At 41.1% G+C, this 18,848-nt stretch overlaps 1 protein-coding gene across 1 annotated transcript in view; it reads left to right on the top strand.

Annotated features, from left to right (window-relative positions):
* Positions 1-11,942, top strand: part of LOC132328851 (mucin-5B) — a 41,029-nt gene extending 29,087 nt beyond the window's left edge. The window contains exons 31-47 of the mRNA XM_059849102.1: positions 195-372; positions 666-916; positions 1,340-1,523; positions 2,046-2,238; positions 2,890-3,068; positions 3,551-3,620; positions 3,772-3,893; positions 4,265-4,296; positions 4,739-4,916; positions 5,521-5,625; positions 6,187-6,227; positions 6,788-6,910; positions 7,817-7,912; positions 9,209-9,337; positions 10,206-10,245; positions 10,919-11,042; positions 11,582-11,942. Of these exons, the coding sequence (XP_059705085.1) occupies positions 195-372; positions 666-916; positions 1,340-1,523; positions 2,046-2,238; positions 2,890-3,068; positions 3,551-3,620; positions 3,772-3,893; positions 4,265-4,296; positions 4,739-4,916; positions 5,521-5,625; positions 6,187-6,227; positions 6,788-6,910; positions 7,817-7,912; positions 9,209-9,337; positions 10,206-10,245; positions 10,919-11,042; positions 11,582-11,756 (2,220 nt within the window). The 3' untranslated portion in view covers positions 11,757-11,942. The remainder of the gene's footprint in view (positions 1-194; positions 373-665; positions 917-1,339; positions 1,524-2,045; positions 2,239-2,889; positions 3,069-3,550; positions 3,621-3,771; positions 3,894-4,264; positions 4,297-4,738; positions 4,917-5,520; positions 5,626-6,186; positions 6,228-6,787; positions 6,911-7,816; positions 7,913-9,208; positions 9,338-10,205; positions 10,246-10,918; positions 11,043-11,581) is intronic.
* The last annotated feature ends 6,906 nt before the right edge of the window (positions 11,943-18,848 follow it).

Genomic DNA, 18,848 nt, shown 5'->3' with positions numbered 1-18,848 from the left:
AGATATCAAGGCTCACTTTATTCCTATATGGTTATTCCTATATTGCCTGGTTTCCAGAGCCAGGGTAGACACCAAATTTGGGCATGCTAGACAATTAACTGAATGGAATGTAGTGGCTGTGTTTAATTTTAAAGATTTTCTGTCATTACTTTGTTATTTGCCTCTCCTCTTTTTTTTTTCCAATTAATCAATAGTTTAATGAAACATGGAATTTTGGAAACTGCCATACTGCCACTTGCCTGGGGGAAGGAAACAATATCAAATTGTCTGTCATGACTTGCCCACCTCAGCAACTGAAACTCTGTGTCAATGGTTTCCCGTTCACAAAACACTCCGATGAAACCGGTTGCTGTGAAGTCTCTGAGTGTCAGTGTAAGTGGCAGGAGAATTCTTGAAATTTATGTTACGTTCAGTTGGGCCTCAAAAAAGAAAAGTCTATCTGGTCAACATCTATATTATGTTCATATCAATTCAGTAGGATACAATGGAACAGAAATCCCATCTGAAATCTTGACTGTTGAAAGCAGATGTCCTGGCTAGAGTAATTTTTCTTTATAAAATTGGATATTTTATCTCTGACTGGAAGCAAGTAAAAAGGTTAAAAGCAGGTTGTACTTACAGGTAGCTCAGAAGTCAGAATTGAAGCCTGTCATTCTGTCTTCTAGGTATTTGCAGTGGATGGGGAAATGAGCATTATGTGACTTTTGATGGAGCATATTACCATTTTAAAGAAAACTGCACCTATGTCCTTGTGAAGTCAATTCACCCTGACTCTCACAACTTCTGGATTCACATAGACAACTACTACTGTGCTGCCACTGGTGGAGCAATTTGTTCAATGTCCCTCATCATTTTTTACTCCAACTCTGTTGTTATTCTGACACAAGCAATGGAACATGGAAAAGAAACAAACTTGGTAAAGTATTGTGTTTAATGAATTCTCAAAATTATTTTGCTGTACTTATATTACTGTACTGCCAAATGTCCTGTCGTGACAAAGGATTAAGCTTGTAAAATAGGGAATGGGTAAGAAATGCAATTGCTTTGCTTCTTCTCTCTCTTTTTTGCTTTTTATCAATAGAATCTGTATATTCTAAAAATCTGGGAAATGATCACATAACTGAAAATTTTGGTTTTTGTCCTGATATGAATATTCAAATATAAATTTCAACATATTAAAAAGTAGTATTAGACAACTGTTTAAATGACTGACTTTGACAGACATCATTTGGTGCACCTAAGGTCTGAATTTGTGCTGCTCTGCCTTCCAGTTGCACTAATCATGTACCTTACTCAATGAAGGAGCATCCATAAAAACCTTTTGTCTCTTTTCTTTTAGATTTTGTTTGATGATAAGAAAGTTGTTCCAGACATTTTTAAGAATGGTATCAGGATAACCAGTTCTGGCCTTTATGCCATAATTGAAATACCTGAATTAGAGGTTTACATCTCCTATAGTCGACTTGCATTTTACATAAAACTTCCTTTCAGCAAGTTTTATAACAATACCATGGGACTCTGTGGTGAGTGTCCTCATCAGCTGACAAAAATTATTGCTCTGAATTTTCGTCATTCTATCTCTCATTCTCTTGTAAAATCTAAATGCTTGCAACTTCACTATTTCTCACAAATGTTAATAAATTTATTTAATGGAAAGGCACTGTCAGGAAATGCGGTTTTAATTCATATCTTTCATTCTATTCACAGTCTGTTGGGGGATGGAGATAGAATTTTTCTAGGCCCTTCCTTTTCATCATATCTACTTCATATAGGAATGTAGGAAATGTGGAGAGTCCTGTGCCATCTCAGTTACTCTGGCCACCAGAAGAACTGTATCAACCAACACATCAATTCTGGTTTCCATGAGTAGCTGGCAAACTGTTTCTTTGAGCCTTCGCTTCCTGGAAACAGTTTGTGTGAATTTATCCAGGACCCCAGATGTTGCTCCCTTCACACAAGGAGGAGAACTTCTCCCCAGCTTTTCTCTAAAAGCAGCTTCATCAGCATCAACTGTCCTTGAACTGTCATTTTTATATTGCTGCCAGGTACCTGCACCAACCAGAAGTCTGATGATGCTATGAAGAGGAATGGTGAGGTTGTCAAGTCCTTCAAAAAGATGGCATTAGATTGGAAAGTGCCTTATCCTACCAACAGATACTGTAACCCTGGTGTCACACAGCCATCGAAGACTGAGTATCATCAGCATTGTGTGCCTTCTAATCTGTGTAAAATCATCTGGTAAGATGACTCCCAAAAGTATGAGAAAAAAAAGTCCACAGGGTAATTTTGTTCTTCGCTAAATGACTTGGGGGAACTGATTCTAGGATGAAGAAAATACAAAGCCTTGCATACCTTGTGAAACTGAGCAGTGAAGTGATGTGTGTGTTCTTGAGCTTGGCAGACATTTTTCAGCTCCATCAGCAAAATCAGTCCTCCCTTAATTGTGTCTGCTGCTTGGCACTCCCTCTGCCTGTCAGTTCTGGAGAGGGCAAGAGGGAAAGAGCTATAATTCAGTATCTGAAAGCTCTGAATGATATGAAACACAGTCAGAATATAGTAAGCGAATAGATGTGTCTATTTTTAAAATAATTTTGTGGTTTAAAGCAGGGTTTTGAAACGTGCTAGCATAAAAACGTCAGCATATAGACATATAACTATGAGCTGTGCAGGAGCCTTTGCAGGTAGCAGTCCATAATACTGTTTCCTTTCAAAGCATTGTAAAGAATGGCAGGTAAAGCTCATTCTTTATTAAGCTGTGGGAGTGTCTTGCCTATGAGAACAATCTGTAGTTGTACCTTGAGGCTTTGCCTGGAGCACGGGGAATGGTTTGGCTCTGAGTTAAATTCTTCCTTGGAAGTAGCCCAAGGTTTTTCTCCTTGCTTTGTGAAGGACCCTGACAGAGTGCCACGGCGTGGTGCCCCCCCAGCCCTACTACGAGGCGTGTGTGGCCAGCGGGTGCTCGGAGGAGCACCCCAGCACGGAGTGCCAGAGCATGCAGACCTACGCGGCGCTGTGCGGGCTCCACGGGGTCTGCGTGGACTGGAGGAGGCTGGCGAGCGGGCAGTGCGGTGAGCCTGGGAACGGGCAGTGAGTTAAGGCGCAAAACACCCCCTGCGGTGAAGCAAGTCTGCTCTGCTCTGCCCTCCCCTGCTGCTCTGGACCTGAGAAAAAACAGGAACAAACCAAAGGGGTTGTTTCAGCCCAGACCTGTGCAAAACAAGGGGGAGCCGGGCCCACGGTGTCTCCTGCGTAGCTCAGCCGAGGAGTTGTGCGTGTTCCCGCAGCTTGGGCACTAGATGGCAACGCGCCGCTTCTCTCTGCGTGCTCGCCCTGCTCGGGCCACCCCGTGAAGCAGGGCGAGCACTGCTGCTCCTGTCGCTTGCCCCTTGCCGGCCCCACCGGCCCCTCTTGCTGGAGCTGCAGGGCCCCCTTGCCTGTGCGGAGCCGGCAGGTTGCTGCGGTGGCTGGGCTCTTTGTCCCTTCGTGTCTCTGCATCGGAGGGTACACCTGGGTCTGGGCCTTTTAACTTGTGTGTTGCAATGTTCCACAGAGGCCAGCTGTCCCGGGGATCAGGTGTACAAGCCATGCGGGGAAGCAAAAAGAAACACTTGCCTCAGCAGGTGGGTCATTTCCTATAACGCGTTTTTCAAGTCCATAGTGTGAAGATTGCGGGGGAAATTTGAAGTTCACATTCCCTTGGGATTTAGGTGTCTTGATTGCCCTGGCCAATTTTGCCTCTCGTTCATTCTCATTTATATTTTGATTGTGCAGAGGAGTCGTTATGGACACCCTTCCTTCCCAAAATAGCACATCAGTGTTTGTTGAAGGATGCTACTGTCCTGATGGAAAAATTCTGCTGAATGATCATGATGGCGTTTGCGTGTCTGTTTGTGGTAAGAAATGGTATAAATGGTGCTATGGGAAGTGCGGGTAAGAGCCTGACTAGAAGTGCACATTAAGGGGGTGTTTTGGGTCCAGAGGAAATGGGGGAGACCTTTTTACTGACCCTTTCTGGTAAAGCTGGAAGCATTCCAGGAGAGTTTCTGCCTCCTCTTATATGCAAAAGACGCAACTTTCAAAAGAACAAAGAACAGCACAGCACGTTTAAGATGTTTTTGTGTTTACAACCTGTGACTTTGCACTCTGAATTTCTCTTGGTGGCTGTTTCTCATATTTCAATGCCTTCCTTCTGTTCCTGTTTTTCTGCTTCTGTTGTTTTCCCTGATGGAGTTTCCTTTAAAGTAACATCTAAATCATTTTATAGGTTGCACTGCGCAAGATGGGTCAGTGAAACAGGTAAGAGAAAGGAAAATACTGTCTTTATAGTTTATCTGTGTTCTGTGACCTTCTGCAAAAATGACTGCATAAGTTGTTTCTTTTACTTCTAAGCTTAAAAACCAGTGAACTGCAATGACATTGGGGAGAAAATCAGATTTTATTAGCTCCAGAACTTGTTTAATCTCTTGAAGTACAGAAACAGGAAGAGCAGTTTGTGGGAATCAGTTTCCTGGTAGAACTATCATGCTTTCCTCCTGGAAACACATAAACCTGCAAAGGAAGGTGGCAAATAATGGTATTTTTTCTTACCCTTCCCTTCTTCTCCCTCTGGGATTTGGATTGCAATTTTCCTACACAATAAATTAGGTCAACTCAGTCCTACACTGCTTGCAGCAGGCATTCGTTGATATAATGCTTCCAGGTTTTGCTCTCTAAACTGTGATCCCTCTTGTTTTTATAGCCTAGAGAGGCTTGGGAACATGACTGCCAATACTGTACTTGTGATGAAGCGACCTTGAACATCTCTTGCTTCCCCCGCCCTTGTGCTAAATCTCCACCTATCAACTGCACAAAAGAAGGCTTTGTACGCAAAATAAAACCTCGTCTGGAAGACCCCTGCTGCACAGAGACAGTCTGTGGTGAGTAGATCCTTCAATTGCCATAATATGGCAACATCTGCCTTCGTCAGTAATCCTAAAGTGAGATGTGGTGCCCCACAGGTAGCAGATTCAAATAAGCAGACTGGAGTGGTCATTTCTTCCATCTACATGCCAGGAGCTCTTGCTAGCAGAAAAGAACTCCTCTGGTCCACCTTGTACTCTAAATTAGTGCCATGACCTGACAGATATTTACACTGGAAAATCTCCTGTGGATCATTGGGACCAGCAGGTGCTCCACAGGATCCTTTGGCTCTTGTCCTTCTGAGATGAGAGGGTGATCCTTCCACAGAGATTCACCCAGTAAGAGAGGATGTGTTCATATTCCAGGCTTCCCTAAGTCTTCCTGTGGAGGTTGCTGACATATATTTGCCCTCAGCTTTGCATTTGCACCCTCCCAGTCCCAAATGCCCACCACAGCACAGGAGTAGCCTGCTCCTAAACCTGGCCATTCCCAGTATCTATACTAAGACACAGGACAGAGAATCCTGGCAGTGGTAATAGGATGGTTTTTTCAAGCTCTGTCCGCACGTAACACTGATGGATGGGATGCTTTGGCTTACTTTGTCTCTGCTGTCTATTGCAGAATGTGATATAAAAACCTGCATTATCAACAAAACAGGATGTGACTTAGGTTTCCAGCCAGTGGTTGCTATATCTGAGGATGGTTGTTGCCCTATCTTCTCATGTAGTAAGTACCTTGTTTCCTTAAGATGTTTTATTCTATGAAGTATTTGATTTTTCTAAACGAGTTAACATCATGGCAGAAGCCTCTTCCCTTCCCTCTCAGCCTTTGCAATTGGGATATTTTTTTTCTTTTTATTTCCCCCCCTTTTTTTTTTTCCTTTTTTTTTTTTTTTTTTTTTTTTTTTTTTTTTTTTTTTTTTGCAGTTAGAATAACTGGTTCAGGTTCTCTGTATTCAGTATTGTTACCAGCACAGTGGTTAACAATAAAGAAAAGGTCAAGTAATTTCAAGTATGGGTAAAAAAACCACAAGGCAAATAAATTTTACCTTATGGAAAATACCAGGGTATAGAATTATCCCACTTAATGCATATCATCTAGGCAGATGCTACATGTGGGCTTCTGAATACCAAATATCACCATGTACTAGTTGCTTCCCCCCCACCCCGTCTTGTGTGGGCTGTTAAGTTCAGCTCTACTCTTTGACTTCTCTAAATCACTCAATATCGAGATGAGTACAGAGATCACATCGTTCCTAGCACAACCTTTTCATTTTTTTCCTTACAGTACCAAAAGGTGTATGTGTTTCTGAAGGAGTTGAATTTAAGGTAAGTCTTCTTCCAGACACTTCTCCCTACGAGTTAATGTTGCCTGAGTCAGAATTATCTGAAGTTCTTGTTTTCAACACTCATACAAAAAGTAGGATTAGAATGGCCTGTAATTCTTCCCTGCCAGTAGTCTCCCTCCCAACACCAAGCAATCTGTGATTCTGGGATAGGTTACTCAATAGGTAATGCTAGAGACCAGTAACTTGCTTACTAAGAGAGATCTTGCCTATGCTTTAGAGTCAATGGGTCAGAATTGTGATTCAACACACATTTTAAATGTCATTGAATGTTGTAAGACTACTGCTTGGTCAAACTGACCAAAAATGCTTGGAATTCATGAGAACTCATTTAACATCATTGATACACTTGGGAATTTCAGTCTTGTGTTCATTTTGTCATACCAGTGGTGAAGTTTTAGAGATCTGGATGTGCATTCATTTCAGGAAATTCTTCCAAAAATTAACCTCATAAGCATTAGTTTTTTCAATAGGCCAGGGGGATATTTATTTCAGAACTCTCTGAATTCTTCTCATGGTTTTCTCTCTCCCCTGTATTTCCAGCCAGGGGCAATGGTGCCTAAAAGCTCTTGTGAGAACTGTGTGTGCACGGATGAGCAGGATCCTGTGACACAGACCAACCACATCCAGTGCCTTCCAGTGCAATGCCAAACCACCTGTCAGCAGGTCAGCACCTCCTTGACCACAATGCCTGATGAGTTGAAACAGGGACAGTGTAACTGCTTTATCTGTGCAACACAGCAGGATAGACTCTTCTATTAATTGTTTTGTAAAGTCCTTTTTAGGGTCCAGCAAATTTAGGAGGTCACCCTTAGAAGAGTGCTCTGAGGGGAAATGATTGCAAACCTGTTAAAGTCTGACTGCTGAAAGATGTTTGTGTCATTCTGTTCATGTTGTCCATTGTCTGCTCATAAATGAAGATTGTGAGGAAACTGCACAGTGATTTATTACTTTCCAGACACTTTCACTTGTGGATGGGGAATATTCAATTACTCCTCAGTACTTGGGAGAATTAGCACTCAACTTGTTCAATCTGTTACTGAATATAAGTAGGGTGGTTGCTTTTCCATTATGCCCAGATAAGGACAGATGCACCACCAATGTTAAAAATGGACAAAACCTTTCATTACACTTTTTCCTGAAGCCAGCCACACCCACAGCCACCAGAAAACCAATGCATACCTAAAACACAGGGGAGAAAATCTTGTCTGACATCAGTAGTTCTTGTAGATAATGATATCAGACCAAGCAGTGGTGATAGATAGTGCAAGTAATCATGTGCTAAATTAATTTATTTCACCACTTTTGTGTGCTAGTCTGAAGAGAAAAATAGTCAATGACAGGGTCTTCATGGCAACTGAAGTACCCAGAAGTCATTATTCAGTAAGGCAGAAAAATTACCAGCTCTGATTGTCAGGCTTAATGTGCTTCCAACAGATTTCAAAAGACAGCAAAATTGAAACCAGAAAGCTGGCTCATTTCCTCTGCTGTCTTCAGTGTAGCTTTGATCCAAAGATGCTTCAGCAACAAGACATAGATTAACATGGTTAAATGGAAACTTTGTTCCCACAGGGTTTTCGCTATGTGGAAGAGAAGGGTCAGTGCTGCAGCCAGTGCCAGCAAGTGGCATGTGTGGCAAATTTTCCATTTGGCAATGTGACCATTGAGGTAAGCACTCCCTTACTCTTCACAAATGGCTGAACTATCAAAAAGACCTCAGCATTTTTTCAATGTGTCATGTATTTCAAGGCTGGGAGGACCTCAAGGAAATGTAAAAATGTCTATGTTTCCAAAGTGAATGTAGGTGTTTATACAGCTGTTCCCTGCTGTGTGCATCTCACAGGAACTACCATGTTGACAATTATATTTTCTGGCAGGAATGGAAATCTTGTTACCTCCACTTCTCTTGACGTGAAATAGCAAGAAAGAATTTAGAAGGGATTGTGACATGGTGTAATACTGCTCTTGCAGAGATACATGTGCTGGCTTCACATCACACTGCTCCCATCTGAAGCAGTTTCATTACCTTGCCCTGAAGATACAGGGATACAGTGTGAGCAAGCTGTGCTGCCACTGGTTCTGAATTTGCTGAGGTAGAAATCAAGTGGCACAGCTGCTGTAGTGTAGTGTGACTTGGTAACACACACAACTAATACATCATGTCTTATGAATGTAGTGTTGTGAAGGCAGGAGCTGAGCCTTTAGAGGATGGGCTTGATGATCCCACCCTCAGGGGTATGGCTTGGTCTTTTCCACCCTTAATGATACTATGATTTCATGATTCTAGCTCTTTTTGGTTTTATTACAGCCTGCTACTCCTGTGTATGGTTAATGATGCTGTTTCAAGCAATGGCTTGTCTTACATGCAATTGCTTCTCTGACAGCTCTTGTGTTCTACATATTTTCTATTTCATCCTTTTATTTCTTGATAATTTATCTTACAAGCTAGATTTTTCTGTTCCAATATATAGTTTTTATCTCTGTATGAGGAGGCTTTGCAGTTATCCATTAATCTCTATTGCAAAGACATTTTTTATTTTCATTCCTTTTCATTTTCTTCCATATATTAAAAAAGAAAATTGTTGAAATCCTTTCAACAAGAGTTATTTTTCTTTTGTGTATATTTCAGCCCACAAACATTAGCACACCTACCTTCTGGCATTTCTGTTAATACCTTTATGCTCATTCTGCCATTCTTTCATTCTTTCCCCTGGGAGGCCACAGAAGTGATTTTGCATAGACTGGTAGTGGTGAGCTTGGTACATAATTTATAGATGTGAGTTGCAGACATCTCAGCCTTTTCAGAGTGGTGTGAGCAACTCAGTCTCTGCCAATTCATTGACTTTATTGCTGTTTCAGTTTTCTAATTTTATTGCTGTACTCCATTGGCTTGGGGTTTTTGTTTGTTTGTTTATTTGGTTTTGGTTTTGTTTTTTGATTTATGTTTCTTTCTGTTTTTATCAGGTTGGGAAGAGTTATAAAGATCCATATGACAACTGTACTCAGTACACGTGCACTGAATCATTAGGCCAGTTTTCCTTGACTAGTACAATAAAGGTCTGCCTACCATTTGAAGAAGCAAACTGTGTGCCAGTAAGTATTTTACAGCCAGAAAAAGACTTCTGTAATGAGCCCTGATCCTGGCCTGGGAGTTATATTTGCTGTTTTGAATGAGTATTTCTTGATCTTTTGTTGTTTGAAGGAAATGTGCTTTTCCAGTCCTGTGTCATGGAAATTAGCCAAAAATATTGCAAACAAGCCCACACCATTTACATTGTTGTGGGATAGGCATTAGAACTTGAAAGAGAAGGCTGTTGGAGCAATAGCAAGGAAGGATTTTTCATCACTTGAGAAACACCAGTGTTATAAAATGCAATTGAACAAGTGGTAACTTACCATGGATCCTTGTGGGACTGAAGAACCAAGTGTCTTCTGATGTGTGGTGTCCCATTAAGTGAGGAAATGGAACATGAATGAGCAAGGGGTAATATTCATACCCAGGCTTTCAGCTGTTGGTGGTTTCCAGTAACTTTCAGTAGCATTTTGAGACTTCACAGCAGATCAAAGCAGGGACCAGGACAGCCATGTGCTTGAATTAGCTCTGGGGTAGGCTCTGCCCAGGCCAGGCTGTTCAATTCCAGGGCAGCTGTTAATCTCTGGGGCTGGGGTTTTTATGCTGGCTTCAATGGGACCTAAATAAGACCAGGCATGTATTACAGGGCATCTTACCTGGCTTGTGAGAGAATATATAGTTCTAAGAAGATTCTTTCCCTTCCTTGCTGGATGATTTGTTCTGGTTTGGGTTTTTTTAGCAGCTTTATATATAAATGGTACACAAGTAGGTCTGATGAGGAATTTGTATGGATTAGAGATGAGGGACTGTAACTGAACTCTCATCATTGCTACTGTCTACATGCACTACATGCATCTGAACTGACTGTTCTGGTTACTTTCAATACAGGGGACAGTTGAGGTGTCTTCAGATGGCTGTTGTAAGACATGTGAGTGCATTAAATCACTGCTTCTCTGTTCCACTACTTTTTGGCCCTTCCCTGCTTGTAGTCCTGTTTCTGCATGGATTGAGAGCCTGCACATTCCACAGACTGAAGGACAGTTTTACAGCAGCAGAACTGTTCTGCACCTCACAGCCAAGACTAAAAATCTGCCTTATTTTTCAAATGGGAACACTAAATTTTTTTATCTCCTTTTCTGTGTCTTAAAATAACTGAAATACTGTTAGCTTGAACTATAATCCTGATAAGAAAACTTGTAGAAAATATTCTCTTTGTTCTTGCATCTGCAAATTGCACAGAAACAAAGTTTTGGGGTTTTTTTTCTGTAGCATCCACTCAGAAATCCCAGGTTGTTATAGAGTCACAAATGTAATTTATAGCCATATTAGAAAAACCTAAACCCTTCATGTCTCCTTTAGGTCTTGGTTCAACAGTATCTTTACATGCTAAAGCTAGTCCACAAATGGAAAAGTACATTGACCAGTGGGGAATCATTTTGCTGAATTAATGCCTCTTTGCACTCTCATTTGTGGTTTTGGTTGTGCATTTGAACTGTGAGAAATTTTACTAGGATCAATTGTACTTGGTTTACTAGCAGATACCTCTCAAAACATTTGTTCCCCAGTCTGAAGAAGCTTAACAGAAGTGTTCTTCTGCCCAGGTATTGACCTGCCACACAAATGCAAACGCAATGTGAAGGAGCAGTACATCGTCCATGGCAACTGCAAGTCAGCTGCTCCTGTCCCAGTGCCCTTTTGTGAAGGGATGTGCAGTACCTACTCTGTGTAAGTAGGAAGCCTTTCTCTGTCCTCTCCTGTGGCTTGTCTTCCTGGGCTCTTGTCACCAGTGGGCTGCTGCTGTTTGTCCCCTTCCTGCTCCCAGCTGGGAAACTGGGTGTGCAGAAGAGCAGTCATTAGCAATGGCTCCAGTGTGATAGAGTGCCTTATCTTAGTCAGGAAAATAGATCCCCTGGGAAAGCCATCAGATACGTTTATTAAACCTGCTCTTAAACATGTCCTTGTATGGTTTTTGAACAGCTCTAGGAGGCTTTCCTGCCTTTTGTTCTCTGCATGAATTGCTCTTTTCTTTCTTGCTAGAATGAGTCTAATCCAAAATCCACTGAAGTTACTGGGATTTTCCCCACTGGTGTCAAAGGATCTGGCCCTGCATGGCCAATAGGATCCTGAGGAAAGGTTGTTATGAATAAGCAGAAGAATAGACTGGAAATTTAGCTCCTTAGTAGTATGTGCATTTGGAGCAACAAATACAGATGAGTTTGGGAAGACCACAGGCAGCAGACTGATGAAAAATCTCATTTCTATAGGTATTCTTTGGAGGCCAGTGAAATGGAGCACAAGTGCACTTGCTGCCATGAAAAAAGAAGTCACAAAGTGAAGGTGGAACTGGTTTGCTCGAACCATAAAAAAGTCCAGTTCACATATGTGTACATAGATGAATGTGGATGTGTGGAAACAATATGCCCAAAGAGGATAACATGAGTATAAACTAAAGGAAACGTTTCATCCCCCATTTAATCCTTCCCTAGCAAGTGAGTAGATTAGAAAGCAGCTGTGAGTAACCTTCAAATGACCATAGTAGAGCTTTTTCTTTCTGGTATTATATGCAGTTATGGAAATTAGCTAAGATTTTACTCTAAATGTTTGTAGAATAAACTGCATTTCAAAGAGGACTTGTTCTCCTGTTTCAGTGATGCTGCTAACGGGGCAAAGTGGCTGATGTCTTTAATCTCACGCTGATGTATAAACCAAGGTTATTACAAGACACTCTAGAGACAGCTGATGCCTTTCAAAAGTCCTGCCTGAAGAAAGTGCACATTTTTAAACCATAACCACATATATTTTATTTCTGATAGAAGTGAAACAACAATCACTTCCACAGGTGCAGTTCAGGCAGAGGCAGGATTTGGCTCAGGGCCACATTTCTATTCTTCTCCCCAGTGGTCCCAAATCTACTTTGTCTGTGACTCTGGGTCACTGGAGGAAGTCAAAGTGGTTTTTTTCCTTCCTCACAGTGAGCACTATATCAGGAGTGTAAAAACATGGATCTTACATTCATTTTGTAGTATATATGTATTTGCACCCTTATTGGGAGTCCTTATCTCACTGGGGTTTTTATTATTTGCCAACATTCAGCTCTGATCTCACTGCTGGTTGCATGACTATGATTTGTGTCACAAATAATTGGTTCCCAGCTAGCATGCCCAGTGGTACTGGTGACAGTATTTTATGTGGACAGGGATCAAGATGATCCAACAATACCTTGAGAGTGCACAAGGAAGGCAGATGGTTCTGTTATTTGAGCAATTTGTCTTTTGTGACCCGAAGGAGAACTGGAGACTGTGACTTTCTTAGTGTCCTGCAGCCTACTGTGGAGGCTTTTTGAGAATTGTTTTGCAGGGAATGCTTTTGAAATGACCAAGTAGATATAATATTCATTATACTTTAGATTTCCATTTTTAAAATGTTGCAGCTCTTGAGCCCCAAGGAGCCTTTAATTTTCTTATTTTTCGTAATAAATCCTTTCAGCAGATGTCAGGGTTATTTGATGTGCACTGTTTCATCGTGGTGTTACTGATCTTAAAATTGTGGGAATCCTTGACATTGCTTGATTATAAGTTATAGGAACCTCCAAATAATTCAGTTAACTCTGTGCAATGCAGCTCCCTTGGAAGGCACAATTGCTTGACTGAGGCTTATGTACAAATTTCACATTAGTCCAGAAAACTGTTTTTATTGATAAAAATCAAGTGCACAAATGCTTTTGCAATGCAAAGAACAGCACCAAAAAAAACCCCAAAAAAACCAAAACATCCCTTTCTTTCCTCCTTGCCTTTCCCTGAGGGGGAAGAGGTCATTCTTGAGTGCTTTTGTCATCAGAATAGTAAGTAGACTCTGTAAGTAGTCATATACACACTCATGCAAATCAGCCAGCCAACCAACCCTGCAAATCGATAATTGTCAGCCAGATGACTTAGCAGGAACAGGATCAGAAACCTTTCACATCTCTGCATTATCTTCAGATGGGAGAAGGGAACAAACCACAATCTAATCATACCAGCTGTCTTTAGATTTCTATTCTCTTGTCTGATTCAGTGCTGATGAGATTTTACACAGAAGCTGAGAATGGCATTGATTTAAAGGCATGCTTTCTTGCTCAGTTTTGGCAAGCATTTTGCTTTTCAGGCAAGTGAAATGCTCGAACCAAAGCATATTTCCATCTCCAGGATATTTCTGATCATGTGAAATCTCACATGTCCCTTCTTCATTCCCAGATACACCTGGCACTCCATTTACTCACTCAATCCAGCATCTGACTGGCCTATGTAATACTACTTAGAGGCCTGAGGGCCAGGTTTTAAAGAGAACTCTCTGATTCTGTTTGGAGGTGCAGAGTCTTACTTAGCTGCCAGCAAGGTAAAGCCTTTTTAATGAGAATTTCAGCTTCTTCAACTAAAAGACAGCCAGTAAATAAAGACAGTCAGTAAACATTACAGAGTCACAGAATATGCTGAGTTGGAAGGGACCCACAAGGCTCATTGAATCCAACTCCAGGCCCTGCACAGGACACCCCCTGGAGGCACACCATGGGCCTGAGAGCATTGCCCATGTGCTTCTTGAATTCAGTCAGGCTTGTGCTGTGACCACTTCCCAGGAGAGCCTGTTCCAGTGCCCAGCCACTCTCTGGGTGAAGAACCTTTTGCTAATATCCAACCTAAACCTCCCCTGACACAACTTCAGGCCGTTCCCTTGGGTTCTGTCACTGGTCAGAGAAGAATTCAGTGCCTACCCTTCCTTTCCCCCTCACAAGGAGGTTGTAACTGCAAGGAGGTCTCCACTCAGTCTCCTCTTTTCCATGCTGAACAGATCAAGTGACCTCAGCCCCTCCTCACAGAGCTTCCCCTCAGGGCCCTTCACCATCTTTGTTGACCTCCTTTGGACCCTCTCTAATAGTTTAAGATCTTAGATTGTGATGACTGAAACTACACACAATACTCAAGTCAGTGGTCAAACATCTCCCTATGCACAAAACCAAAAATCAGTCTGGAGGCTGTTTGATCAAGATGCTGACAAGCTGGCCCTTCTGGGTTAGAGCCTGTGCCTCTGCATTCAGCAGCAGCACTGCTGCTTATACAGATCAAGCTGGACTGCAGCAGAAGTCTGTGTGTCCCTCTTTAGGCTGTTGCCACAAGCTCCCCACCAGAACCGGCAAAGTTAAACACGGGTGACTTTTCCTGAGAGAGCTTGAATTGACCATGATCCTGCTGCTGTTGCTGTGTGGCTGCTTCTCATGTGTGCCAGGGTCAAGCCTTCATCTGTAGCCCAAGGCCATCTCTTCCAGTTACTGACTGGTCTCTCCAAGTCAAACATTTCCCTGGTGCAACTCAAAAAAAATCAGTGGCATGACTCCAAGTACTGTTTCTTCCTTTTGCCTGAATTCTTTACACCAGCACAAACTTCAAAAGGGTAACCCCGGGAGAACCAGAGCTCAGCTGAGCCAGCTGGGCCAGGGCTCAGCTGGTTTCAGCCTGTAGCCATTCTTTCCTTATCATGCAAGGATGGTACTCCCAACTCACTGAACAGTTCTGAGCCAGCACACCAGGAAGTACTGTCACATATTGCTAAAATAAATATTTGTCAGAGATACTGCCTCATGTCAGGGGAACAATTCCTAAGACACTTTATCATTTTACTGGTGTGCTCTGAGTCTGGATTGCTGTTATAAGATGAACTCTGACTTGCCCATTGGTTTGAGGCTTGGAAAGGTCAGTTCACAACACTACTTTCATGTAGTTTAGCTATTTTTTTTTTTTTTTTTGCTTTTGTTACCAGTTATTGGCATTTGCAAGGAGGAGAAGAAAATTCAGGTTGTACTCTGAATTTTTTTTGGGGAGAGGCAGTATTCTTTGACCTAGTTCTCTACTGAGCGATCCCCTGGCTGTGGAATCCGACCTGTAGTGTTATCAATGATGTGCTTTATCGAGATCAATCTATTCTGATATCTAGAATCTTGAGCTGAGAACAAAGACTGTGAACTGTAAATGCCCTCTGATACAGAAGGGATTGTTTAAAAGAATGCTGCACCTACTTTGTTTCAGTGTACCAGCTTACAATTGCAAAGTTGCAAGGTAAACATGAAAAAATTTGTCTAAATATCACTCAGGAAAGTTATCTGATTAGTAATGAACCAGAAAAGAAAAGAATCTGGCAAATTCGATGGATCATCGTTTAGGTAAGGGGGAAAATAAAGATTGAGTGGTCTGAGAGCTGTGCCTGATGCTTCTACAGATTTGTGTGTTCAAAGACATGTTCTTGGCCTTGTTTATATTTCCCTCCTGATCTAAGATAAGGACAAAGGCTTTTGTTTCTTTTATGGGATTGTTTCTTTTATATGATTGTAACATTTAAGTTCATAGAGCCTTCATGCAATGATATACAACATGGTGTTTGCTACTTACCTGGCATCCAAAACATCCTTTAGGAGAAAACCGAACAATTTTCCAGAGACATTAAGACAAAAGTATCAGTTGTGAAAATCTTTCTTGTTTTTACACTTCAAAGGATCTGGTTATTCAGTATCTTTAGGGCAACAATGGAGTCTCAGTTTACCTTGTCCAAGGCCATTCTCACAGCCATTTAAACCTCTGACAATCGAAATGCCTCTCTCAGGAGAGCAGCCTCATTGGAGACCTGCCTGGGCAATTGGCCTTCTGTCAGGGGTAGACCACAGTTTGATCATGCAGCCGCAGACACGTCGTGATTTCTTAAAGTGCTTTATTTTCTCTAAAACAGGTGAAGGCCCAATTTCCATCAGTAGTCTGTAAAGCAGTTTAATTGGTACTCCCTTGCTTTATTTTTTTAAAAATTCAAATGCAATCTGTCTGGTGGCTTCCCGTAACTGTGGATTGACACTTCTGGTCACAAATATCCCTGTTTCACTAGAGCTTGTTTTCTCCAAAGGCCTGTTTTTAAACTATCTTGTTGGAAATAAAATTATTTAACTACAGATTCTCCAGAGCATCCAGTCCAGAAACCAAGAAGAACTGAATAGGTAGGGAATGGTTCATCCCATTCAGCTAAAAAAAGTCTGTATAAATCAGAGCTTGAAGCACTGTACTCATTCTGTTTAGTTACTGGAAATTGCTGTGCATCTTACCTCAGGCCAGCCCTCCTCTGGAAATGTTCCTACCTCTCCTTCTTTTGACTTCCTAGTATGAGGTAAGTACTGCCCGACCTCATCTAAATCCTTTTAGCAATGTAAGGATTTGCTCCCAAGTGCTAATATTACATATTTGTGACAGGAAGCACCAGATATTCACCACAAATTCTGCCAACCCTGTATCCTAGTTCAAACATCTCCACCAGCAGCACTTTCAGCAAAGAATACTCTCACCCTGATTTTTACTAAGACTAATGCTGAGAACAGTTTCATAGCTTGTAATAGCTTCTTTGTAAAGGGCTTAATCTCACTTGCTTTTAACATTTATAGTCATCTTCTGAATTTTCCCTTCACCGTTTTTTTGTTGTTTTAAATGTAGTCCTTAGAAACTGATCTCATTCTCAACACTGAGGATAAGTCATATTAATAAGACACTGAATAAGTCACATTTTGACCTACATTGACATCCCTTAGCATGACTCCAGCAAATCAAAGGGAGCTTAAAATTGGGCTAAATTAGCAGTGAAGTTAATTCCTTCCCTATGTGTTTTATTTATAAATTATATTCAGCTTCAATGTATGAAGGTCTCTGAGGAAGTGCATGAACTCTTTTGTGTTCCAGTTCTGAAATGGTTTGTTTCATGTCACCATCTCTCCCTAAACTGCTATTCAAAGAGAATATTGAGGCAAGTCCATTGCCACTCCTTTACAGCATCTTGACTTCAGTTCTTTATGTATCTCATGTTATTCTAAATTGAGTGATGTATTTCCTGTAATGCCATAAAAACCTGGCTTAAAACCAGAGTTTAATCTGACCTGCAGTGCACATTGTTCTATAAACAAAAGGCTACTAAAGTGCACTGTAGCCATACCACCTGCTACTTTATGGCCTGAAATTAGCCTTTCCCCAAGGGCTATTTCTCTCAAGGACCAGTGCACAAAATTTAACATCCCCAAGTACCCCAATTTAGTTCTAGCATGCCTACTTGAACTTTCTGTTTGCTCTTGATGATGTTTTGTTTTTTCAGACTTCAGGTTAGGCATGGAATAGATTTCCTAGGTATGAGATATATGCTATAAATCCATCTTTCTTCACTGGTGCTCCAGGAAAATTTTTAGGATGTGCTACAATTCATCACACTGTCCCTAAAGAAGTAGTTTGGAAAATCCTTTGAATTTTTACAGCCTGCAATTCTGGTCTGTATGGGAAAGTTCTTCTTTGTTGTTGGTTTACTGAGAACCAGAATAGCTCCCATAGCTCCTGTGGATGTTTGCACTTCTCCATCACCAAATAAATTGGACTGGACATCCTCCAAGAGATGCCTGTGACTTTCCAGGAGCAAATAGCTGATTGGGTGACATTTTTGTGTCCTATGTTGTGCTGTTCACAGTAAATCATAATAATGACCCTTATAGCCATTATAGAAGGAAAATCAGTTTCAAAGACATTGTCATCCTACATCTACACTTTCTTAATGGAATAATTATTCAATGAGAAAGTTTCTGCCAGATGGAGAAGCTATGCCTATTAATTCACCTTTCCCTCAAGCTCAATGACTTGAAAAACATCTGAAAAATAAACCCCAATCAAGTTGAAAAAAGCAAACAAATGTTTCCCAGCAGTCTCATATTTTGCTTTCAGTGCAATGCTCTCAAGTGTGCTCGACTTTCCTGACATGTTTTATTAATAACTAATTAATTAAGCTGCTTGCTTTTGATGTTGATTTTTCAGTGCAGAATATGACTCAGTGAAAGGAGCTTCTTTGCACCCTGGGCATATTGTGGGATGGCTTAGCACTTCTGATAACAAAATTGTCTGTTCTATAAAAATGAGTTGTTATTTTATCTGATGAACAGTTCTACAACATTGTGTAATATCATCCTGGCTTGTAGATACTGTGGGATTCCATAATATAGTTCCATTTCAATGCTTCTTTATCACTTTGAATTCCCTAGTTTATAATAGCTTTGAGACTGATTCTCTTCTACTTTCTATTTTATAAATATGTGATAATTCAGGATTTTTTTTTCTAAGCACAGCTTTTTATTGCAGCTTTAAAACTGAACTACATTTTTTGTTTTTATTTTCCTTGTAAGGTGGGATGCCTTGCCTGAGAAAGTCTTCCAACAAAATAATAACAAAGTTTCTCATTATCATCAGCAAAGTTGAATTACTTTGTACATGGAGATTGTAAAACACTGCAGGCTTGGCTATTTGAACAAAATAGTCTGTTAATAATGCATGCAAGGGATTATTAGTAATTAAGAACTGTTTCTCCTTGTTCCTGCAGTCAAAACAAGGGAGCAAACATTGAAACAGGCAATCTTTGTTGCTGCTGAATTCTGTCTGGACTAGCAGGTCCTGCTTCATCTGCACAGCTTTCTTTCAAAGAAAACTAAATTAGTTATGTATC

Source organism: Haemorhous mexicanus, chromosome 6 (assembly GCF_027477595.1).
Source record: "Haemorhous mexicanus isolate bHaeMex1 chromosome 6, bHaeMex1.pri, whole genome shotgun sequence".
NCBI classification, from domain to species: Eukaryota; Metazoa; Chordata; class Aves; order Passeriformes; family Fringillidae; genus Haemorhous; species Haemorhous mexicanus.
This window is presented reverse-complemented; position numbering and strand designations above follow the sequence as displayed.